Source organism: Meles meles, chromosome 12 (assembly GCF_922984935.1).
Source record: "Meles meles chromosome 12, mMelMel3.1 paternal haplotype, whole genome shotgun sequence".
Lineage (NCBI taxonomy): Eukaryota > Metazoa > Chordata > Mammalia > Carnivora > Mustelidae > Meles > Meles meles.
In genome coordinates this window covers 5,108,306-5,133,154 of record NC_060077.1, presented here as the reverse complement: position 1 = coordinate 5,133,154, position 24,849 = coordinate 5,108,306, and the positions used below count along the sequence as shown (strand labels likewise).

At 51.5% G+C, this 24,849-nt stretch overlaps 1 protein-coding gene across 1 annotated transcript in view; it reads left to right on the top strand.

Annotated features, from left to right (window-relative positions):
- Nucleotides 1-24,597, top strand: part of SRRM4 (serine/arginine repetitive matrix 4) — a 142,929-nt gene extending 118,332 nt beyond the window's left edge. Inside the window, exons 7-13 of the mRNA XM_046025812.1 lie at nt 368-466; nt 3,195-3,351; nt 16,324-16,628; nt 20,821-21,024; nt 21,748-21,858; nt 22,428-22,568; nt 24,235-24,597. Of these exons, the coding sequence (XP_045881768.1) occupies nt 368-466; nt 3,195-3,351; nt 16,324-16,628; nt 20,821-21,024; nt 21,748-21,858; nt 22,428-22,568; nt 24,235-24,511 (1,294 nt within the window). The 3' untranslated portion in view covers nt 24,512-24,597. The remainder of the gene's footprint in view (nt 1-367; nt 467-3,194; nt 3,352-16,323; nt 16,629-20,820; nt 21,025-21,747; nt 21,859-22,427; nt 22,569-24,234) is intronic.
- The last annotated feature ends 252 nt before the right edge of the window (nt 24,598-24,849 follow it).

Genomic DNA, 24,849 nt, shown 5'->3' with positions numbered 1-24,849 from the left:
CTGACTGAGACAGACTCCTGCTTCCGGCGGGGGGAGAGGCGACTAGTAGAGGGGACACCCCGTCCACGTGTGCTCGCCATCAGGGCCGCCTCGGCCGCGTGGGAGGCTGAGTCACCGGGCCGGCTCCTCCAGAGGAAGCCTTGCCACTCACTCTTGCTTGGTACTGCTGGTTGGAGCCCTTGAACGCCCAGGGGAAGAGCGGGGCTGATGTGGCGTTGGGGGCACATAGGCAGAGATGCCCAACTCTGGAGGGACAGTGACTTGGATGCAAGAGGATGATCTGTGTCACGAGATCAAAATCTGTCTCTCCTTCTTTCTCCCCCTCCCCTTCTCCTCCTCTGACTCGCTCCTTGTCACCCCCTCCAAGATCACGAAGCCGACCCCGAAAATCTCACCGTCACCGTCATCACCATTATCCCTCGCGGTCGCAGAGCTCCAAGTCCCGCTCCTCAAGCTGTGAGAGCAGGTAAGCCCTTCTCCGCGGGGGAGTCTCCCCACCCAGCCACTGCCCTGTCCGCGCCTCCCTGTAGAGGAAAGGGAACCAGCCACCTCCGTGTGTAGGAACAGCCATGGTGGTATGTGCACCCACGTGTGCCATGTGGGGAGCTGAGCCCTCCCCCTGAATCAACCACACGATCCCCTCTACTACACTCGGAAGTAGCTACTGTTGTTCTCCCCCATTGTAAAGATGAGAACACCGAGGCACAGACAGGTTAGGGACCTTGTTAGTTGCATAGCTACGAAGGATTGAACTGGGGAGTATGGGGAGTCCAGCTCTGGACTTGGCCCTCTCGTAAGGGTTGCTCTAAGCACAGAGAGGCTGAGCAACCTATGAAAGGCCACACAGCACAAATTACTGAGTTCTGAGGCCCGTCCAAGTCTGGTTTCTCCTAACCTGGACCCACACTGGGCTGACACATCGGCTGTGCCGGTCGGAGAATGGGGAGGAGGGCGAGAAGAACAAAGTGTTTGAAACCGGCGCTGTCCAGCAGACACAGCAAGGTCAGTTCCGGATGTCAGAGGCTGCTTTATCCTTCCTCACATGCATCCCACACACCTGGCTACACGTTCGTGTCGCCGAGGAGATTTCAAAATGCCCCTGTCCCAGTCCCACTGATCCCAGTTAAACCAGTGTCTGGAGGAAGGAGGAGGAGGAGGAGAGGGGCATATGTGTTGAAGTCCTACTTGGTGCCAGTTTCAAATACATTTTCTCTCTTGATCATCCCAAGAACACCAGGAGCTAGACCAGGACCACACTTTGCAGTCAGCTTGGAAAATTCTTAAAACACCTGGATCCCACCCTCTAGGCATCCCGATTTTATTCAGATGAGGCAGGGCCAGGGCGGTGAGATCTTTAAGTCTCTCCCCATGTGATGCCAGTGTGGAGCCGAGCATGAGAAGCATTTGAGGAAGAGGAAAACGTCCCTGACTCGTGCTGCTATCACTCGCAGGCCCCGGTGTCCCCACTGGAGACCAACAGCCATAAAGAGCCTTGGCATCAGGCAAAGTTGCTCTGTGCCCTTGAGTGATCAAGACAAACCAAGACCCCCGGTCATGAGGTCAGAGCCCTGATGACACAGGAACTTTGTCCAAAACACAAAAGTGACCCAGCATCTCTCTATCCTGGCTCCCACGAGGGACTGCTGTTGCCACGGCCAGCTAGAGCTCTGACCTCGGACTAGGCCCCGAAGATTTATGAAGATGCCCCTGAAAGTCTCACCTCCACTTAATGCCAGCATCCGACCCAGAATGTGCCCCAGTTCCTTAAACGTTCCTTCAAGTCACCCGCCACCCGCCCAGACGAGGCCCTCTCCAACACTCTTGTAGGGAGACGTTCTCCACTTCCTGTGGGCGCGCGCTCCCTCCCTGCAAGGAGCCGTGAGCATATGCTGATTCAGCAGCCGTGCTCCTGCTGGCCTTTGTCTGGAGGGCATTGGCTCACTGAGCTCTGTCGCATCACGGATGTGGTACAGCTGAGAAACCTGCATCGTGGTGGGCAAAGGCATCTGAGCAAGGTCTCAGTGACGAGCAGAGCTCGGACCTCTGACCCAGGCTGAGTCCGTTCAGCAACTCAGTCCTGCCGGCCTGGGTCAGAGGATGGTGCGGAGAGCTTGCTGCCCTCTGTCTTGCCCTCCGCCCTACCACTTAGGGAGACTGCAGAGCCCAGCCTCGGTCCCCTTCTTACGTCAGCTCTTCTGGGGGTGTTGCTGCTTGAGCTCCCCAGTGCACCTTGGGCTGAGGGACACTCCAGGGGCCATCGAAGCAATCTGAGAGCTGATGACACCCCAGGGCCACATCAGTAAAAATGATCTGGAGGCCCCAGAGCCCAGAGGAACATTCCATAGCATGACCAAGAAGCATCAGTCCCCTCCTGGGCAGAAAACGCTGCCCTGGTCCTGGTTCTGCCACTCAGAAGCTGTGTGACTTCCGGTGGGTCCCCAGATAGCTCTGAGCCCGAGTCCTCATCTGTAAAATGGGAAATACCTGCCTTGTTTGCGTTGTGTCTTCAAGTTGGAGAGAGGACTGAGAACTGCCCTAAGAGAGACTGCAAGTCAGTAGGGTATTATCTTTACTGCTCCTGTGGCCCAGAGCTAACAGGCCAGCAGAGTCTAAACTCTACCTGTTCTAAAGAGTCCGAGACTCCTTCGCTCTCTGCCACAGACAGGCAGCCCAGGCTCTGACAAGCTTACAGAAGACCCCCTCATTATTTTTGCCAGCTACTCTTTTTTCACAAGTTTTGGGTGACAGTCACCAGGATGCATCTATTTTACAGATGGCCAAGTCACACACGCAAAGACACACAGATAGGCACCATCGTATTTACAGACAAACAGATGGACACACCCAGACATACATGCCGTCATGTACAAACACACTGACAGACAGTCCCACACCCAGGACGTTAAAGCAAATCAGGCCGCGATGTTTTCTGTCTTCCCAGCTGCGTTCCCAGCTCCCCAAACAGTCAGGTACATTTGTCGAATGAACAAATGAGAGAAGGAGCGAATGAATGAATGAATGAATGAGCAGGTGGGCGGGTGGAGGCAGATGAGGGATGGATGAAAGTGTGTGTCATTTGTATAAGCACACCCAGACACCTTCTACGGCCCTCTGATCCTGCGGGCCCCGCAGCCACCCCTCTGCCACACTCCCCTTCTGAAGACCGGCTCATCTCTCTCTCCCCGTTCCCCCAGGCACCGAGGCAGGTCCCCCGAGGAAGGGCGGAAGTCCCGCCGAAGGCACTCCCGCCGCTGCTCCAGGACCCTCGGCAAGGCCAGCCCCGAGGCCCACTCCAGCCACCCGCCCAGCCAGCCCCTCCAGATGCTCAGCATCCTGTCGGCCAGGGGTGTAGTAAGTATTCCACACGGCCTTCTCGGCCAGTCTTGGCCGTGACGCTTCGTGGGGAGGTGGAGGCACAAGGTCAGGGCAGTGTACGGCACATTTTAACTCAGTTTTGGGCAAACACCCCACTGGCTGTCGGGCCTCCTTATTGACCAACCAGGTGGTCATTCCCCAGCCTTTGGCAGCACTCGGTTGGGGGGAGGAAGCAGAGCTGAAGTGCCCAGGCTTTCTAGCGGGGAGCGCTGAAAACACAGGCTGGTCTCCAGAGTGACCCCGCAGGAGTGCATGTGTGAGACCCCGCAGGAGGAAGGAAGAGAGGGGGCTTTGATGTGGCGGAGGCATTCCAGCTTTCCCGCGAAGTCTGCAGCCCAGATGCCCCCCAGCCGCTGCTGGGACTTGATTTCACCCATATGAACACGGCCTGGAATGTGTATGAGCATTTGCCTTCAGGGAGCTCATAGCGCTTGAGCTGTGTCCTCTCCTGTGTCCACACGAGGTCTCAGGGCATCGAGGGCATGGCTGCTCTCCCTGGTCCCTTCCAACAGATGGGACAGAGAAACCAGGGCTCAGAGAGGTCACGAATCCGGTTTAGCAGCCCCGCATTGAATGGTATCCCGTGATGCTCCCTCAGGTCCCCAAGGAGGAGCCGGAATGTAATTTCGGACAGTCTGATGCTGGGAACTTTCCTGAGCGAGGGATTCAGGGTTGGAGCTGAACTCAGGTCCTGGCTTTGCTATTCCCTGGTTGTATGGCTTCAGGGAAGTCCCTTCCCTCCTCCGAAATTCAGTGTTCTCCTTGGTAAATTTGCAATAATACCACTTTCATGTGGGGTGGTTGGGGACAGCCAATAAGACGAAGTAGGCGAAGGCCTTTTGTGGGTGCTAAAGGGACAGATACACAAACGGGAGGAGACACAGTGCTGACGTAGCCTACAGTTGCAGCTGGCAGGGACCCGGCTTCTCTAGCTGTGAGTGATTCTGAGAATTTCAGGTGAGGTGGAAGTGAGGAGAAGCTCGGGGTGCTTGCAGGAAGGTCGAAGAAGGGAAAGCGATGATATACTCTAGTTGGGCCTGGTTGACACAAGTTATCACCTGCAGTGCATTCTGGGTAACTCTTCTTTACCATTCGAGGCACCCTGTGCCACCAAGGTCTCATTTTGCCCCAATCCTCTGCCTAGCTGGAACCATCCACAACGTCTTCAGGCCCCCCTTTGTAGAGGTGTCTTGTGGTTAAGTATTTTGAAGATGGAAAATGCCCACCTGCCTTCCCCTCTCCACTGATGTCCTATAAAAGGTCTTTCCAGCATGGCAGAGAGTCTGGAGGCCCGGGGAGTCTTGGCTTGGCTGGACAATTCCTTCTCCCGGCCTCAATTTCCTCACCTGGAAAATGGGTTTGATGATCTCATTTATCTCCCAGGGAAATTGTTGCAGAGTTAGAAATTGATGCAAAAATAGCTGTCAGAGGTAGAAGAGGTGAATCAAAATGACCCAGTCTTTCTGGTCCTGGTGTTTATGGTAGCCCATTTGGTGGCCCCCACTGACCCTCACTAAAAAGTGCCATAGGGAGCTGCTGGTTTGTTTGATCACCTGCCTGGGATGGTTTCCTAATAGCCTGGGTCTATCAAGATGTTGCAAAAGGCTGGATGTTCCTAAAAAAAAAAAAAAAGTGGGGTCCTCCCACACCAGCTGGTGGTTCTTGAAGCCTCAGTGTCTCCCACGGACCCAGTCCCTATCAGAAGAGCTGAAAGCTCACCCACACCTAGAAGGGCAGACATTAAGAGCTCACCTACCTCAGTGCCTTGGTTCCAAGAAGAGAGACTGAAAACCTGAGACTCAGAGAAGAGGAATGACTTCCATGGGCTACAGCAAGTCCAAGTCGTTCAAAACATGGGGCTATGATGATGCCGTCAGATCCTGGCTCTGAGCTGCGGGGAGTTACTTAAACCTTTTTGAGTCCCTGTGTCCTCATCTGTTAAAAAAAAAAATGCAGAGAATAAGTCTCTTTCTTCAAAAACCCTGCTGTGTGGACAAAAGCAAAGTCCCATTGTAAACGGTTGAGCCCAGTGCTTGGCACAGGGGAAGAATTCAGCAAACATTTGTGGGTCTTACGACTACAGCATCCTGGGCACTGGCTCTACATTTACCAACCATGGGACCGTGAGCAAGTTCCATAAACTTTCTGTGCCTCAGTTTTCTCTAAACCTGCAAAACCAGGGGAGCAGGGAGACCTGCCTTGTAGGCGGTGTGGTGTGGGCATTCAGTGACTTCGTGTAAGTACAGGTTTCAGATTGCAACAGACAAGTGGAGAAATGCTACTTCCTGGTCACTGCTACGAATAGCAGTGGCAGCAGGAACAGTGGCCGTGGAAAGAGCACTGGGGCAGCGACAGTGGTTAGCACACTAGTACTTGTGTCGGCAGTCCTAGTAATACTCGTATGGCTCCAGGCCCAGCCTGGTCTGTGCAGGACTTGGGGCCAGAGCAAGGGCCCCTCACGTCCTGTGCTTTCAGCTTCCTCCCTCCTAAAGAGCAGCTGGCTCACCTCATCCCACTCATGGTTTTCTGACTTCCGGGGGCATCAGATACCCCCGAGTCTAGCCCTCCATGTGCCCTCCACACTAGACCCTTATTCCTCCTCTCTCCTGCAAAAGGCAGAGATGGACAAAGATATCAGGTCAGACCCCAAGTTTTCTGAGAGTCCTGGCCCAGGATCTTCCGTTATGCCAGCCACCCGGCTCAACAGCAGAGTCACTGTCCCGAAGAATCCATCCCATCACTCATTCAGATCTACCAGTTATCTCCCAAAACATCTATCCGAGGGTCAGATCTCAGGATCTGGTGCACAGAGGACAAGCTGTGCCTATAAAAGAAAAGGCACAACAATTGAGCAGAGACGCTGAGATAGGGTGGGAAGTGGCAGGCAGGGAAGGGATCCTAGGGTTAGTGTTAGGTTAGGGCAGAGAAGGCAACAACTCAGAAACTAGTGCTGAGCAAGAATCAGCCAAAGGAAGAAGGAAACAAAGACTCGAGTTGGGGCTGGAAGCAGAATTCCAGGGCAAGAGTCGGGGTTCTGGGGATTAAGCAGGAGCCCGAGTGCGGGGGATCTTCTACACCCTGGCTCCCGCCACACTCCGCTGCAGGTATTTCCAGGGTACCGCTCTTTAAAAAATCAAGGACAGACACATGACATCAAGGGAGCGTATTTGCATAAATGAATATGCAAATTCAGGGTTGTGTCTTATTGAAATCCTAGTTGGTGAGCTAAAGATAACCTGAAGCCCTCTTGCTCAGTCAGAGCCCAAATCCAAATGGAGGGTCCCAAGGAGATGGTTTAGGGACCCTTCACAGCCTCATTCATGTTCTTTATCTCCACTCAGCCATCTCTGTTCAAGGCATCAGGGGGACAGAGATGAATAAAACGCTCCTCCCGAATTCCGGAGCTCAGTCTGGTAGTCAACAGACGGCTGCACTACAGTGAGATAAGTGTTGTAATTAGGGCTGAGATGGAGTCCGCGAGCACCAGCTCCTCCTCGGTTGTCAAATATTGAAAACCTTGTGTACTAGTTGGTCACCACCCTATCCCCAAGTGCCCAAAGCCACCCCCTCCCTCCCCTGGTACCTTGGGACCTCCTCACAGTTTGGCAACTAGAGTGGTACAGGACCGCCATCAGTACCAAGGGCAGCTACCTTCGGATGAGGCAGCGTCCCCACCCCACCAGCTGCCGGATGTCCGGACGACGAACCCTGGTGGCGATGGAAGTAAATACAATGCGGAGCAGGACCACAGAGGAAGGACAAGACAGTGCTGTCTTGGTGTCTGAGAGGGCTCTACAAATACGGGAACACTCGAGCTAGGCTTTGAAGGATGGGTTCACTGAATTGAGATGACTCATGTATACAGGGAGGGGAGATACCTCTGTGTACCAGGCACTTTTGTTAGAACAAAGGTGATGCAACTTTAGAAACCATCCCATGCTTTACACAGCTGTTGTTGCTGGTGCCATTTTATGCACAAAGCCATTCTCCGAGATAGATGCAATTATTACCACCATGTATCAGACAGGAAAACGGGCTCACAGAGCTGAAGTGGCTCAGTTGGGAGGAAGGGGAACTGATAAGAATCGTGGCTTGTGTCTTAGAACCTTACTCTGATAACCAGAGGGCCAATTAGATGACAGAGATGTTGGTGGCACCAAGGTTTGGCCAAACCCTTTCCCTGTTGGCATGGGGCACTCTGTCAAGTCTGCCCTTCCTGGAGAGGAAATCTGGAAGAGGGCCAATGACGACGGAAGCTAGACCAAGTTGAGAAGCACAAGCATCTTTTCTCCTCCTCCTATGTCCAGCTTGAGCCAAAAAGTTGCATGTATTCTTTGCCAAAAAAAACCTTCAGATGCCATGACAGGAACAGGAAGAAGAAGAGAAAGAAGAGGAAGGAGGAGGAGGAAGAGAGGAGGAAGAAGAGAAACAAGAGGAAGAGGAAGGAGAGAGAAAAGAGGAAGAAGAAGGAGAGGAACAAGAACAAGAAGGAGAGCATAAAACCTGAGGTCCAAAAAGATTTCCTCGTGAAATCTGTCAACAAGAGGAGCAGTAGAGTGCAGTGATGATGTCATGGCCTTTGGGACCTATCTGTAGACTCTGAGGTTCTTGATGTTTTCTCCCTGGTCAACCCTGGTTAACAGCAACCATCAGTGCCAACTGAGCACCTACTATGTGCCAGATGCTAGGCTGAATTCTTCCTATGCGCCCCCTCATCTGTTTCTTACAATAGCCCTTCAAGGGAGCGTCCACTAATATGCTCATTTTAGTGGATGCCTAGAACATGGCGGCCATGTCCTATGGCCTGGAACAATTCCATGATGAGCACCTAAGTGAAATGGAGAAGTTAGGATCCAAACCCAGAAAGTCTGCCCCCAGAGTGCATGTGCTTAATGACATGACTCCTCTTGGGTCATTTCACTTCCCTGGGCCTCAGTGTCCTCATCCATACTTTGGGCTAATAATCACACCTGCTTCATAGGGTGCTTGTGAGGATGGACTGAGCTGGGGGATCCATTCATTTAAGGAATATGCGTTCAGCACCTGCCTTTTGCCAGGCACTTTTCCAGGCACCAGGGTGAACATGTGTTCACAGTGAACAAGACGGACAAGGATCCTACCCTCGGGCAGCTTCAGTTCTGAGTGAGAAACTTAGCCCAGTGCTCAGGACATAACTAACACTCAATATGCAGTCGTTGCTGGCATTATTGGTCATCCCAGTGGTTTTATTAAGCTTGTTCCTCATAAACCCAGATGTGATGTTTTCGAAATATCTCTGGGTTCAAAAGCGTAATCGTGTCCACAGTCTGAGGTGAATTTCAGAGCAAGCGTAGGAGAAAGGCAGGATGGAGGTACGCATCCCATTTTGCAGACAGGGGAAAGCATATGGTGGCCCTGGCCTTCAGACCCCTGACCCAGGCTCTCACACATTCTGCAAAAGCCTTTCAGCCCTCGCTCACCCAAGAGACTCAAACACGCCACACCATTCACTGCAGTTTTGAAAAGAGAGAGACCAGAATGAGGACGAAAGGCAGTATGAGACGGGGCCTTAGTGGGACCAGTTGTGGTTGTTGGGTTTTTTTCATGGAAATTGGCATAGCATTGTCAACTTTTACTTTTACCGCATCTGTTCAGAACAAAAGGAAACCGCCGTGTTCTATCACGAAAGTGACTTCTTATCACCGGAAGAAGTAGTACTGACATGGCCTCCAAAAAAAGGATGAGCCCTTAAATCAAATGCATTTGTCTGGATGAAAAACTCATTACACTGAACTTAATTTTTCTCCATTTCAATTTGGGCTGGTGTAAAATTTGTCTGACTGGATCCATATGGAGATTTTTAGGAACCGGTGGGCTGAGGGCCCCCGAAGTCGCCATTTTGCCTCAGTTTCCTGCCTATGATTAGGAGAAGAAGAGAAAGAGGAGGCCGGGCCACTTCCTCGGGCCCAAGGTCAATTACAGTGCCCCGCCCCATGGGACCGCCCCAACCCTGAAGGACTATGTCATCTTGCTGTGTCCCCACATTCCGCCTCCTCTCACCCAGACTCCCAGAGATCAACAAACCCATTCTTTTTTCTGTCTTCCTAATTAGTGAACAAAGGAAGATGAACGACATCAAGGAAAATAAACTTAATGTCTTTGTGGAACAAAAGGATTTTTTTTTTCTTTTTTAAGGAATAACCAGAACCCTCTAGCTAAAAGCTCTGCCACGCAACTCTATATTCACATGAGAATTTCCAATCCCCCATATGGCAGGGAGGGGAAGAGAAATTTATAGCCATTTCTCTCCATGGGGCCATTTGAAGCTCAGTAAATGGACTTGTTCGGTTTAATTGGAATTCTCTTCTTGATTGTATTTTTGTAACCTATTAGGCCGTGCTGCCTCTTGATCTCAGAATTCAGCTGAAATTAAATTTTGAAGTGTAAGTGAGAGGTTGCCTTTTTTCCCCGTTCTTGATTAAATAATGATTTGAAACAAAAACAATAAATAACAGTGCCAGCTTCCCTGGAGGGCTGAGAGAAACTCCCAGTGAAATGCCAGGAGCCGGAGTTTGTGGTGGGGGGATTTAATTACTTATTAGAAAAACCCAAGTGTTAACATTGAGTATATTAAGAAATAAGGAGATGAGTCCAGCTTATAATTCCAAGAGGAAAAAAAAAAATCGGAGCTTCACATTGGAGGGGGCCATGGGACTAAAGGGGGAAATGCCTCTTTGCTTTCTTCCAATGGCCATGAGTTTGTGAAATAGTTTGTCCTTGGGGAGGTGGGGGGGAATCTGAGATTGGCAATCCTGATCCAGAAGGGAAGACCTTGTCATAGCCTCTGGGTCTGGATGTGGTTTAATGGCTCTGGTCTCCTGGTTCTTTCCATTGGCCAAAGTCCAAGAGGCATGAAAAGGATCAAGCTGGGGAAGATGGAGCGTCCATTTTCATAATTCTGGAAGGGAGAGATGGGGCATCCAGGAGGCACTGTGTTTGTGGTTCCTTTGGAATGGTCAGGTCGTGGCAAACATTTAGAACAGAGGGTCACAAACTCAGAGGTCTTGGGGGCCTGGCAGTTAATAGATAGAAGCAACTGGGATCGCGTGGGGCTGGGCACCAGAAAAGCCTAAAACGGGCAGCTGCAGTTCTCTTGAGCCGATGATGAGCAGGAAGGATGTGGACCCAGCCTTGTCAGATCTCATTCTTCAGCACAGCCTAGAAATGGAGCTGTTATGTGAAACCCGCCCCATTCTGCAACATTGGCAGTTAATTCAGATTTACTGTCAAGTGGGCTATGTACCTGGGTACATATATACTAAGTGGGCTAAAGAAAAGGTAGCTGAGACAAAACATAACTTGACCTATCAGTTTTCCAATGGTGATCTGGGAGGCTGAAGCAGACGCTTTTCATTTATATCCCTTCATCCTCTCGGCTTCAGGACCCATGGCCAACTTCCAGCTTCCGGAAGATGCTCTCTGGCCGGCAAAGACTGCTTTGGTTGGCCATGTGGCAGTATGAGCACCCTGGAGAACTGACACCCACTGGGTGCAGTCTCCAACCTATGAGTGGTGGGGCATTGGTGTATAAATACCCCGGCTCCCTCCTTGGTAGAGTCAGTTCCTCACTGGCTCCCAGAGTGTCCTCCGACTGCCTGGTTTGATAACGCGTCTTCCATTGGCTTTTCTTCCCCCTCACCTCATTTCCCCTCTCCCCTACAGAAGTTCCTTGTCCTCTCAAATCAACTACTAGCATTCAAATTCCTGTCTTGATTTTGGGGATAATCCATATTAAGACAGATTTTTTTTGTTGTTGTTTTTTTCCACTTGGTAATTAAGCAGATACTACAGGGGCTGAGTTTTTATGCCAAGCCCCACAGGCCTTTGTGAAGACAGGGAAAGAAGGATAAGGCTGATATGGAGGAAGGGGCCACAGTATACCAAAGAAGAGTTTCCTGGTATGAGGGTTCCAGGTCTTAAACAGGGGCACCAGGTACCATGATTACTGGACATTGATACTGGACAACAGTAGGTCTAGGATGACTCCTCCTATCAAGTATCTTGGGCACTGTTTTCAGCCTAGGTAGGAGGACAGGGGCGAAGGTCAGTTAATGGTTAGAAGAGAAGTTCCCAGCAGATGAAGAACTCTTGAAAGATGAGTTTTGAGAGGGCTGTTAATCTAAATGAGGAGCAAGTAGGAGCCGCATTGTCATGTCACTGAGTGGACAACTGCTGGCATCTTAGTGAGTGAGTACTTGTCTAGAAAGGACAGAAACACAGAGGCCTCTGTTGTCTGCCTACCATGAAGGTCTCCTTTGCATTATCATGGCTGTCACACACACACATTCGATCTTTGGCTCCCCTCAATACCTTTCCTCCTCTTTGCTCTGGAGAAGATGGAATCTGAAACAAAAAGGCCATTAAGTATCCAGATTTGTCTGGCCAGAGGGAGCATCTTTTTCTCGCTCCTGACCTAGAAGGAGCACCTTTTTATAATCTGAACGAAGTATAGGCTAACAGCCCTGTTATGTGCAAATAAATGGCCAGCCCCAGCCTATTTTTTAAGCTGACCTCCCAGGGTAGTAGAGGGTGGAAGGGAAGTAAGGACCAAGCATAGCCTGTCTCATCTGGAAATCTTCTCAGATCTGGAGCTTCTCAGCTCAGCCTGGAACTTAAGCTGTCGAGAATGTATAGACACAGCCTCTGGGTGCTTTCTCTGAGGATGCTGGGTCTGAGGTGGGCCAGGAAGGAGAGGGAGAACAGACTGTATTCCTTCCCTCTGCCACAGGCCTGGAACTGAGTTCTAAAGGTTATCTCTTGATCACACAGACAGCCCTGAGCTGGTCTCGAGACAGCAGCCTTCAGCCAAGAATCCACCTCGTTTTTTAGAACTATTTTGAATATGATGGGGGCCAGTCCCTCCTTTAAAACCTATCAAATTCCCAAAGTTGGCAGTTACCCGGCTGGGCCTCACCAGAACGTGACCACTCAGCCATCTTCACCACTGAATCAAGCTAGGATGGGCCCAGGCTTCCCAGCTCAGGCTGTGTTCGTGTAGCCAGATTTAGTGAGTACTTACTCTGTGCCAGGCACTGCTGGTTACTTGGGTACAGTACTGAACTGGTCATGCGTGGCCTCTGCCTTCTACAAATTCCCACTCAGCTGGAGAGATAGGCAATAAAACAAGCAATTAGCCCACTGAGTAACAGTGCTGTGGCACATAGAAGCCACTCTTTTTTTTTTTTTTAACTTTAATTTTTTTTAAGATTTTATTTATTTGACAGAGAGAGACACAATGAGAGAGGGAACACAAGCAGGGGGAGTGGGAGAGGGAGAGGCAGGCTTCCTGCTGAGCAGAGAGCCCGATGCAGGGCTTAATCCCAGGATCCTGAGATCATGACCTGAGCCGAAGGCAGAGGCTTAACCCACTGAGCCACACAGGCACCCCAGAAGCCACTCATTTTTGAAAGAGTAAATGAATGAAAGATTGAATGAATAAATGAATGAGTGAGGGGTGGAGTGTTGTGCCATCCTGACCTGGGGGATTAGAGAAGGCTTTCTAGAGGAGGTGATATGTAACCCAGAGGATGTATAAATTTAGCCATATGAAATAGAGTAATGGGGAAGAATGTTCTAGGCAGAGGAAATGGCATGTGCAAATGGCCTGGGGTTGGGAGAATGAGATGTGGCAGCAGAACCAAGAAAATTCTAACCTATCGGCTTAGGTTGTGGGGCCACAGTGAGGGTATGTGGAAGAGAGGAGACCTGTCAGATACTCCGGGTTGGACTGTAAAGGATATTGTCAATCACGTCGAGGAATTTATATTCATCCAAAGAAATGGGACTTCTAAATAAGCAGGAGATGTTGGTATTTTTAGGCATGAGGTTCAACCCAATGAGAACATTTCAGAGGACTTTTATCTCTGTTTTCTGGAAAGGATGGAAAAGCTTGGTACAGCTCTCGGTTCTAATTATACAAGTTACATGCGGATAATGGTCACGGTCAAGGCGAGTCGTGCTGAAAGTGTGTCTGTGAGCTCAGGCTGTAGGGATGAGAGGGCAAACAGGGCAAAGTTCCCTCTGTATCTACTAGCCTGGAAGGGCCTCACACTCATGAAATCCTTGCCCATGGGGACCCATGACGCACCGGGGCAAATGCTTTGAAATCGGTAGTCAGGGCTGGGAACAAGTCAGGGCTGGAAGGCCAGCCTGGATGCCCCCAGGTAGCGAGTCGGTTACGGATGGATAACGGAAGCCGTTACACCCACAGGCCCCTCATTACACTAATCTTCCAGCCCAGCTCCCTCCAAAAAGGGCTTGCCTGATTCATTTGTGGTATACCGGCCACCAAACCTTTACCATCCCCGGAGCAAAGATGATCTGTGCTCATCCCCGGGCCAAGGCCCAGTCCGAGAGCCCATCAGACCCCATGATGCTTTCTTGTTCCTGATGGAGGTGGTAGAAATACACATGTTGCCACTGGACTCCCAGAGTGGGGGAAGATACTGCATCCACACTGCAGATGGGAAGACAAAAAGGAGGAGCTGAATGGAAACAGGGCCTTTAAAGAAGCCTCACTCAAAAAGACTCCACCTGAGGAATCTTCTTTTGAGGTCCCTTGTCGCAAGGCAAAGCTTGCCGGGTCACCAGGCAGAGGAAGCGGCAGCCGTGCTGAGTAGAACTTGGTAAAGCTGGACCATCACCTTGTCCGTGTGCAAAGCCTCCTGGGAGAATCCACAAAGGACATTCCGCCTCCCCGGTCTGGAAGCTGACATCCTGAGCTGCCAGAGTTTGCTGTTTTCCTCGCAGCTCTGGTGTCTCTGTGTCTCACCCTCATGACCAATTGCTACGAAGGCAGAAATGGTTCCCTAGGAAGGCCCCAGAGTCCCACTCCTTTAGGCCCAAGGTACAAGGGATAAGGGGTGGGAGGGAAGCAGGCTTTTGATGGTGAGACCTCACTAACATGCATGGGGCCCAGGGCAAGAGTAGAGAAGGTCCCCACACACTATACATCTCAATGTTTATAAATCAAGCCAGCAAACATAAACATGGTATGTTCTCCTGTCTTGGCAAAGATGCCTTGAAAATGATCTGGAAAGTCAGGTTTGATTTTAGAATCTCACACCCCTCGGAGCGGCCAGCCACATCATGGCAGTGTGGTGGTGGTTGGTTTGGGGGGGACCCTGCCTCAAGGCCACATCCCCTCTCTTTCTCCTCCTACCACTTGCACCAACCAACACCATGGGCCTCCCACACGTGCACGTGGACGCCTCAGCCTGAACATCGAAGCTGTGTCCACGTGGCCACCCTTGGACCTGAGAGCATGCACACCTGAAGCCTGGTGTGTCCCCAGGAGAGTAGCCCCACGGATGAGCCTGCAGAGACCCTGGGAGGGGGCTCAGAGGCCATTTAAACAGAGAACTCTGGGATCTCAGAGACCCATAAGGTGGTCTCAGGGAAAGTGGTTTCCAGGCAGCGTCCTCCGGGCCCCACAGATTTCTTGCCGCATGAGGATGGTTATCGCCGGAGGCGGCCCAGGGCAGGAGTCCCTCTTGCCCGTGGCTAAATAAGCACGGTACTGTTGGCAGGGACCACGGTGACATCACAGCCGTGACACTGCTCTGAACGTTTACAGAGAACCATCCACTGTGCTTCTGAATACACCACCGCCTTCCCAAGGGCTTGCTCACCTTCGTTCCTCCTTCATCTGTCCCAGATCAGACCTCCCCATTCCCACTCACCCCAGATGTCCCAGCCCCTCCCCACGCCCTCTGTGCCAAGCACATCCTCGCGATCTTGACACCTCCAGGGAGGCGAGCTCTAGCCCCCACCGCATTCAGCCAGGGTTCCTCGATCCAGCTCGGGCACCAAGGGACTCACGAGGTTAGTGTTGATGGCTTGAGGTCCCCTTGCTGAGAAAACCAAACAGAACTGATGCCTCGCCTGGTAGGAACACTGAAAAACCAAAACTCAAAGCTCAGGGCCAAGTGTGAGGGTGTGCAGAAAGGTGTGTGTTTTTTCTTGTCATTTTCGACTCTAACGATGGACTCACGTTGCCCGCTCTTCCCTTTCTCTTACACCTTACCTACCTACTAAAGGAGGAGCTCTTGCTTGGTAAGTGGATATAATCCGCAAAGACATGAGAGAATTTATTAGAAGCCACTCGAGAGCCTTAGCTACCTTCTCCAGGGGGAAAAGGACACACACAAATATCCGTAGAGAGCTTTTTTTTCGTTTGTTTTCAGTCAGACTATTTGGCTTCCATTTTTTTTTTTGTCCCCCTTTCTTTTCCCCTTTAGTTGAAAACTACTAAAATGTCATTTTGTGACCTTGACTTTATATTTAAAAAGAAAAAAAAAAAAACTCTTTATTTCATTTCTTTTCCCCATGCGATATTTGTTTAGGGTTCTATTCAGGGAACTTTTTCTTTAAAAAAAAAAAAAAGTCAAATTCGTTGAGGATTTGGTTGAAGTTTAAAATTTTGGCTTTATCTCTCTTTTTTTTTTTAAGTTAAAAGATCCTTGTTTTTCACGCCCATTGTCCCATTTCTTTTCCCCTCCCCCTTCCTTTATTTTTATTACTGTTTTAGGTTAAGGGTGTGACACACCCCCCTTTCGATTGAGTTGTCACTTTTGTTTGAGTTAACTCATTAGAAATTAAATTTTGTATAATTTCCTTTTTCTTTGGTTTACTCTGGATCGCATGCTTTTTCTCTGCATGATACCTAAATCTTCCAGTTAATCTAGCAGGGGGTAAAAAAATATCTCCTTTCTGTGGAATTCTCTCAGGAATTTGTGCTTTTGTTTTTGTTTTTGTTTTTTTTTTTTTTTTGGCGTCTCTCTTTCCTCTTCTCTCTCTCTCTGTTTCCTTTCGTTACAGTGCGTCATGACGGTAAACATTTCTTGGTTATTTAGACACAGAGCACGGGCCCCACAGTCAGCAGTGTCCAACGGGTGTTTTTGCTTTCAGATCACTGGGTCGGGGTCTGCCGCTGAGCTCTTTACCAAAACAGCCAGCCCACTCACCACCTCCCGAGGACGCTCCCAGGAGTATGACTCAGGCAATGACACCTCTTCACCACCCTCCACGCAAATCAGCTCAGCCAGGTCACGAGGTCAAGAGAAGGGGAGCCCCAGTGGGGGCCTCACCAAGAGCCAGGAGCTCCACTGTGGCAACACCTCGGATTCAGGGAACTCCTTCACCACCTCCTCGCCCCAGAACAAGGGGGCCACTTTGGAGAATCTCTCCCCCACCAGCCGGGGCAGAGAGTCAAGGTCAGTGTACCTGGGCTGGAGGAGGGGAGGGGCGGGGGGGGGGGGGGCGGTGGCGGTCTGTCTTAGCTCTACCATCTCGGTCTCTCACCTCAGCCCTGTACCTACCCACTTCCCACCCGGAACCCAGGAGCCTTTGATTTGCAAGAGAGAGAAAACCCAAAGTGGCATAATTTGGGGGATTAAAAAAAACAAAAAAATCCAAGGGTGTCAGCTTTAGGTACAGCTGGATTCAGGCTCAAAAATACATCATTGAGAATCTGCCTTCCCCATTCCATCTCTCATCTCTGCTTCCCTCTCTGTTGGCTTCATTCTCAAGCAGACCCTCCCAAAACATGGGCACATGGGCCAACAGCATTCACACATGCTAACCTTTCTATCCGGTCAGCCAGCCAGTGGAAGGAGGATGTCCCTTTCCCAAAAATTGCAGCAGAATACCAGGGTGGAGTCTCATGGTTTGCTCTTGGTCTGTCTGGAGTCATTTGCCCACCCTTGGGCCAATCACTGTGGCCCAGGAGATGTTGTGTCCTTGGCAACAATTTGTCACATGCTGCCCTCAGGGTTTATGAGTAGCCTTCCCATGTACACAAAACTTGGGGGAAGTCTGGTTCTCTGAAGGAAAAGTCAGGGAACTGATACCAGGAAGGATGGAGATGGACAGGCAAAAACAAATGCCAGTTTCACCAGTAATCTCAGGAGAAAATCTAACATTGAATTCCTTTAAAGTCGCTGTCATGTAAAAACATTTAAATGCATTGAAACCTTGTATCAACACAAAAGCCTGCTCCTGGATCCTGCAGTAGGTGAATAAACTGCAGTACACACAGATGAGGGGAATACTATTCAGCACTAAAAAGAAATGAGCCGTCGAGCCATGAAAAGACATGGAGGAAATTTAAATGAGTGAAAGAAACCAGCCTGAAGGCTACATACGGTACTAGTCCAGCTCTGTAACACTGTGGAAAAGGCAGAACTAAGGAGACAGCAAGCCGGTCCAGGGGTAGAGAGACGCAGAGAGGGCAGTGGGTAGAGGGGGTTAAGGAGGACGCTGCGAGGGTGGATACGTAGTTCCCATTTGTCAAAACCCACTGGGCTCACAGGAGTGAGTGGCTAATGGAAACCACGGACTCCCCCGGGATGATGTGCCGGTGGAGGGTCACTGATGGTAACAGATGTTTCCCTCTCATGTGAGATGTGGAGAGTAGGACAGAGGAGGACAGAGGGTTCCCATACACCTGCAGCGTGTGCGTGCCTGTGTGTGCGTGTGTATCTTCACCCACTGGTCAGATGCAGTTTTCCTGCAGAGAACCTTCCATGCAGTGGCTGACGAGCCAGTTGTAAACTCTACTTCATTACCCCCTTACCCTCTCATTCAAGGAATCACAGCAAAATGCTAAGCGCTGAGGATAATGTCACAATTACAGCAAGTAGAAATCGCTGATCATTGACTCTTGATCATTCATTCAGCTACTTATCCCTCCTCCTGGTTATCAGGCACCTCCTAGAAGCCAACCACTCAGCCTGGTGCTGGAGAAATGAAAATGGCACCGTCCTTTTCCTCAGGAGCATATAAGAAAGCAGATGCGGGGAGCGGGGGTGGAGGGTGGAAGAGATTTGCTGGTGCCTTCCACCATGCTAACAGTGGGGTCTTCTTTCTTCTTGGGGAGTGGGAGTCTGCTTTTTCCAAAGTGGCCACGATGTCAGAATGATAAGCAAAGCCTTAGCAGAGAAACAGTTAGTTAATGACTTCTTCAAGGACAGAGCGCCCTTTGTCCCCAACACGTAGCCCACTTGAGTTCCAGACGAACAGCATGGCATCCACACGGAGCCTCTGGTTTGCCCGCCCTGGCACATGTCCGGCCTTGGTTCACACCCAAACCTGCCTGGGAGCCCAGGGCTGGGTCAGAGCAAATGTCAGTATCTCCCAGAACAGGCAGTGATATTCCCAGATGAGACAGGGAGGACAGGTGTCTACTTACATACTCCAGGGCAGAAAATGACAAAAACAACAAAAAGAACCGGGAAAGCAATAGTAATAACAACTGATGATAATAATGACTGCTAGTATGTGCCGAGCCCTGACTATAGGCTAGGTGCCATGCCAGGTGCTTGCCAAGGATCATCTTCCTTAATCCTCATAGAACCTTTATGGGTAAGTATTTCAGAGACCTTTGTGTAGCTGGTGGGGAAACTGAGACTCAGAGTAGTTAAGAAACTCAGGATCAGGGGCGCCTGGGTGGCTCAGTTGTTGAGTGTCTGCCTTTGGCTCGGGTCTTGATCCCAGGGTCCTGGGATCAAGCCCTACATCAGGCTCTCTGCTCAGCGGGAGGCTTGCTTCTCCCTCTCCCATTCCCCCTGCTTGTGTTCCCTCTCTCACTGTGTCTCTCTCTGTTGAATAAATAAAATCTTAAAAACAAAAAACAAAAACCCTCAGGATCAGAAGGGCCAGCGCCAGGATTCAAACACAGATCTGTCCCAGCACTGAAGCTAAAGCCTAAGTGGCATCTGGCGGTTCCCTGCTTCATCTGATCCCTATGGACAGCCAGATTAAATCATTTAGACCCAGCCTTTCATTTTGAAATATAAATGATCTCTAAATTCATGACTATTTATGTCATGTCAGCAGTGAGCAGAGGGCTGAATGGAAGAGACATCATTAGCTCTAAATTCAGGGAAACTTCAACAGTGAAGGTGCGTAAGGGTAGGGTAACAGGGGAATGGGCTTTGAAGCGGGACAGATCAGGGTTTGAGACTCTGGGTGGCCTTGAGAAAGTAACCAACGGTTCTGTGTCTTCCCTGTAAATTGGGGAGAATAGTGCCAGTCTCCTGAGGGTTGGTGGGGGGACCATACAAGACGATGCTTGTGAAGCCCCCAGGACACTAAGAGGCTCAAAGGTTTATTTCAGAGCTACGTTTTCGTGACCTAGGACAGATGTGTCAGGCTCTGTCCGAGGTGCTGGGATAGAGAATCCAGGGACATGAGTCCTCTCCCCAACTAGTTCAGTGACTGGGGGAGGAAGAGGCAACTGTAAGACCAAGTGAGTCCTTCTAGGGACAGGGAATGCATAGAGGCTGGGGGCTGTGGTAACACAATGAGGGTCACGCAGCTAGATTCAGGGACATGTCAAGGAAGGCCTCCCAGAAAAGGTGAGGTCAAACTAAAGCCTGAACCATGAGTAGTTATTGTCAGGTGAGGAGGGGAGGGAAGAGGGTTCCAGCCAGTGGGAACGTCCTAAAGCCTGGAGACAGGGAAGGAACAGGGATATTCCGGGAGGAACAAGTAGTCCATTATGACTGGCGTCAAGAGAGGAAAGTGTCAAGAGCTAAGATTAGAGGGGTGTGCAGGGGCCAGATCGTCATGAGCTTGCAAACCATATAAACGTGATCTGGCCCAAACCAAATGAACCTGCCCTTACTGAGAACCCAATAGAAGCTTCGCATGGCCCCAGGCAGGGTGGGAACACAGAAGACTAGAACCTGTCTTTGGGTGATTTTGAGCAAGCCTTCACTCTTCTGAGTCTCAATTCCCCCATCTGCAAAATGGGCCACATCAAAAGTTTCCCAAATTTAAACCACCTGTATGGCCCTTTCTTGATTTTAGCCCTATCCCTGTACTACTGATACTCTTCCTTTAGTAAACTCATTTTTTTTTTATATAAGGAACCTTATACCACCATCTTATATAGCAAATTTATAGAACTCGTCCTAAATAGAGAGCACCTGCAAAATACATGATTTACATGTGAAAATACATAAAGACAGTGTATTTAATTCTGGTTAGCAACAGCTGCCTGCCCAGACCTGGTGCCAGGTCTGGGAGATTGCCAATGTTACAGAGATGGTGGAAACGCACTAGTTCCCAACCAGGGGTTTCTCATTAATGTAATCAGAAGGACCAGAAAAGACTCAAAGGGAGTAAGTCTCTATGTGATTTGGTGTAATTTACCATTATGCGTACACCCACTGACCTAAAATGCTCTGAAGTGCCCCCCGTGGGAGGCATCCCCCTCTCTCCCTATTCCTCTGACACCTGTGACCTGGGAATGTTCCCAGAGGCAGTAAGATGGGAGCAGGTGGAAAGGGGTTTCTGAGCGTACCACAGCCTCGGCGAAGGTAGGGAGGAGAGTTTCAGCTCCAGATGCCTCCAGACCAGCGGGCAGGCCATCGCTAACTGGCGTTCTCCCCACATCTGCAGAGGATTTCAGTCGCCGTGTCTGGAGTGTGCAGAGGTGAAGAAGTCCAGCCTGGTTCCATCCACAGCCCGGAGCTCCCCCATGAGAGGGTGCTCCCGCAGCCCCTCCTATGCCAGCACCCGCTCTTCCAGCCACTCCTCCCGATCCCCAAACCCCAGGGCCTCCCCCAGGTACACCCGAAGCCGATCCACCTCATCCAGAAAAAGGTGAGTGCCGTTTTGACCTCATTCTGCAGCGCTTTCCTCCTTAGGGAGCTAGTTAACAGGAACTGGAGATGTCCTTTGGCCCTTGGGGGAAAGGAGTCAGACAGACTTGAGTTGGAATGCCCACTACACCCATTCCTAGCTGGTGGCCCTGGGCCTCAGATAACTTCTCTGAGCCTCAGTTTCCTTATCTGCACAGTGAAAACATTCCCCTCTTTGTGCCTCAGTTTCCCCGTCTGTGGAATGGGATTGATAATAGTAGTACCTAAGGCTAGGATGTGTTGAGGATTCAATGAGGTTATGCACACAAAGCTAGTTCAGTGTCTGACACGTAATAAAGTACTTACCTAACGTTTCCTGTGTGCTGCCTGTCGGAGGTGTGTGACCCTAATTTACTCATTTACAACTCTATAGGGTAAGTACAATTATTTACTCCCATTTTACAAATGAGAAAACAAGGCCCAAGGAAGTGAAATCACCTGTTCAAGGTAACAGCTAATAAGTGGCCTTAGATGGTAGGAACTCAATAAAAAGAAGTTGTCCAAATTATTATTAATCCCCACAAGGATTGGGAATTTCATTCTCGGGAAAGGGCCAGATTCCTCGGCCTGGCATCCACAAAGAGAAAGGTCTCCCTCAGGGGACCAGCTGAATATAGCCCTAGCCATCCGGGACGGCCCCGGCGAAGCCCAGCAGGCCCCGCAGGGACTGTTTACTCTCCCGAAGGTCCTACTCGCGCTCTTCCAGCTACTCCTCCAAGTCGGGCAAGAGGAGCCCACCCAGCAGAAGCTCCCGCTCGCGCCGGAGCCCCAGCTACTCGCGGTACAGCCCCAGCAGGTATGGCCCCGCCCCCAAACAGGCCCCGCCTCCCCCGGCCCCCTGCTGCGCGTTCCTCCTGCGTTGCAGGAGTAGGGGTGGGGAGACCACCCAGCATCCTTGTAGTTTTCTTTGTCTCGCTTGAATCCTAATATACCTGCCCCCGTAATGTGCAACCAGCCCACCCCAGAATTCACATCCCCCGCCCTCAACCTCTTCACACACCTAGTACTACCCTCCATCCCCATAGGCAGAGCGCCCAGTTCTCACGCATATATAAGGGCCCTCTTTTTTTTTTCTTTCGCCCCAAAGGGTAACACCAGGGCCCTCTTGACGTTCGCATCCTCACCCCGCAGCACCCACGCCCCTGCAGTGCCCACCCTCGAAGACGCACACCCGGGCACTCCCGGCCTCCCCACAGTACTGAACCACAGCCCCGTCCTCTTCCCTCCCGCATTCCCTGGGGCCCCGGGAGCAAACTTGCCCTTTCCCAGTGGGGTGCGGGGCACAGGTGAGAGAAGGTGAGTGCCCCTGGCTCACGCGGGAAAGCCAGCCCCAGCTCCCCATAACCCCCGCGCCCATCCCTTCAGGGAGCGGGACCCCAAGTACAACGAGAAGGAGTCGCAGCAGCGGGAGCGCGAGCGAGCGCGTCGGAGACGGCGGTCCTACTCGCCCATGCGGAAGCGCCGGAGAGACTCCCCGAGCCACCTGGAGGCGCGGAGGATAACCAGGTGAGGCCAAGAGGGCCGGGGGTGCCCACCTTCACCCTCACCCACACCCCTCCCATCCACTGAGGCCCCGGGTTCTCCCGCTGGCCCCTTGGAGCTGGATTTCAGGATTGTGGGAGCTCAGACAGACTGTGTGGGCCCTGCTGGGGGTGGGGGTGGGGGCTCCGGGGCGGGGCTGGCCTGATGACTCCAGTAGGCTCAGGGGCTGTGGCCCGGGTCTGTGGAGGGGACTAGGAAGTCGCGTCCAGGCGAGGGGGTGGGGCCAAAGCAGTGCGGCGGGGCCTTTGCCTGGGGGTGGAGCCGGCCAGTGGAGACAGATTGCTCAGACCCACAAGTCCGCATTAATAGCCACTGATCACACCTTGCACCAAGTGCGGGGGCGGGGGGGGGGGGGGCAAGAAGGATCGTTTAGGTGCCAGAGGGACTTAGAGGGAGCCCTGGTTGGTGAGGGAGAGAGCACTGTTTCTGGAGTGGAATCCCGGCTGTGCCACTTTCCAGGTAAGCTGGGAAAGGCTCTTCACCTCCCAGATCCTCAGTTCTCACCCATGTAATATGGAAGGAAATAACTCCCAGGAGTGTCATGACGATGAGATGCACGGGGCAAACAAATGGGAACCCACTTTGTGAACTGAAATGTAGAACGCTAGAACCCTCAGGGTGCCCTTGTTACCGACTGGATGGTCAGACTAGGTGGATAAGGTTTCCTGTAACAGGTAAGGTTTTAGATGGAAAAGTCCTAGAAAAGAAGCCTGAGGTCTGAGTGGACACATATTTCTCAGGCCTTGAAAGCAGGAAGAATGGCTGAGTCCTGCTCTAAAATTGGCTCCTGACAATCAGTTGGGCTCTTCCTTCTGGCCACCAAGGGTCAGCCACTCCATCCAGAGACTCACAGGACTGGGGCTGGGGTGTCCTCCTGGCTGCCTACTGCCTCCTCCCTAGAGATAACCTGGAGGAGGAAAAAGCACTTGTGCCCCAGACAATGAGATGGACGTAATAACAGCACCTTCTCAGCTATTCCACAGAACACGCTGGCACACAGGAAGTCCTAACCCACTGCATCGACCAGAGGTGTCTTTGGGGTTGGCTCCGAGGAAGGCTGAGATAAAGTGGCATTTCTAAAAGGCTCTCGTTTCCTTAGTCAACCTCGAATAGTCCATCTTGATGAACCCGCTCAGTGTTTCCCAAACTTCCATCACCCCATCTGAGCACTTTTGACTTCTGTTTAGTAGGTGTACGGTAGTTTAATTTTCTTTACATAGAGACACTCTTTCTTAGCGGTCCATACATTTAATTTAAAAGGAATACACCACAGTATACTATACTACATGGAAAATCAGCCGGCTTACCATAAATAGAAGGTTCTAATAAAAGTAAAAATAGCAAAACAAAACTGCAATTAAAGTCTAGATGTAGATCCCGTTGCCAGCTGGAGGCCCCAAGCCCCAGGCTTGCTTTAAGAAGTGAGATCGGTGACTTCCCCAGACACCAGCACGAGGCTGAGACCGTCCAGGGGACAGTCTCGGGGCAGGACGAGGAGCATAAAAGGAGGGTTCCCCCAAGGGCCTGGGAAGTGGAAGGATCCCACGTTCCCCAGGGAGCTGGCGGGCGCTCTCAGGCCTGGGGCTGGGCGGAGTCTGGTCCTCCAGCGCCCCCTGTCTGCTCTCTGCAGTGCCCGGAAACGCCCCATCCCCTACTACCGGCCCAGCCCCTCTTCGTCCAGCAGCCTCAGCAGCACCTCCTCCTGGTACAGCAGCAGCAGCCGCTCGGCCAGCCGCAGCTACTCCCGGAGCCGGAGCCGCAGCCACAGCCGCACCCGCAGCCGCAGCCGGAGCCGGACCCGCACAAGCAGCAGCTCCAGCTCCCGCAGCCCCAGCCTGGGCTCCCGGAGCCGGAGCCGGAGCCGCAGCTACAGCTCAGCGGAAAGCTACTCCAGCACGAGGCGCTAAGCCAGAGCCCTCCCCTGAGTCAGCTGCCGGCAGGGGAGCCCCCTGCACTCTGCCAGCCTGTCCCCCTCCCTGCCCACCCTGCCTTCTCCTCGGTGATGGACCTTGAGGGCTCCTGGACCCTGTCCTTCCTGCTCTCCTGGGGAGGAAGAAAAGAGGGTATGGGGCCTTCAGCCTCTATGTCAAGCTGCTAGGAGCCGCCGCCAGCACCACCCTGGGGCTCAGCTCAGGCCTGGGCATCCGGAGAGAACCACCCTCTGTTGGCACCAAAAACCTCAAGGTTTTGTAAGAAGCGATGGGCCTGTGACTCCAGTGTTTGGCCCTGGCCAGGAAAACAGTTC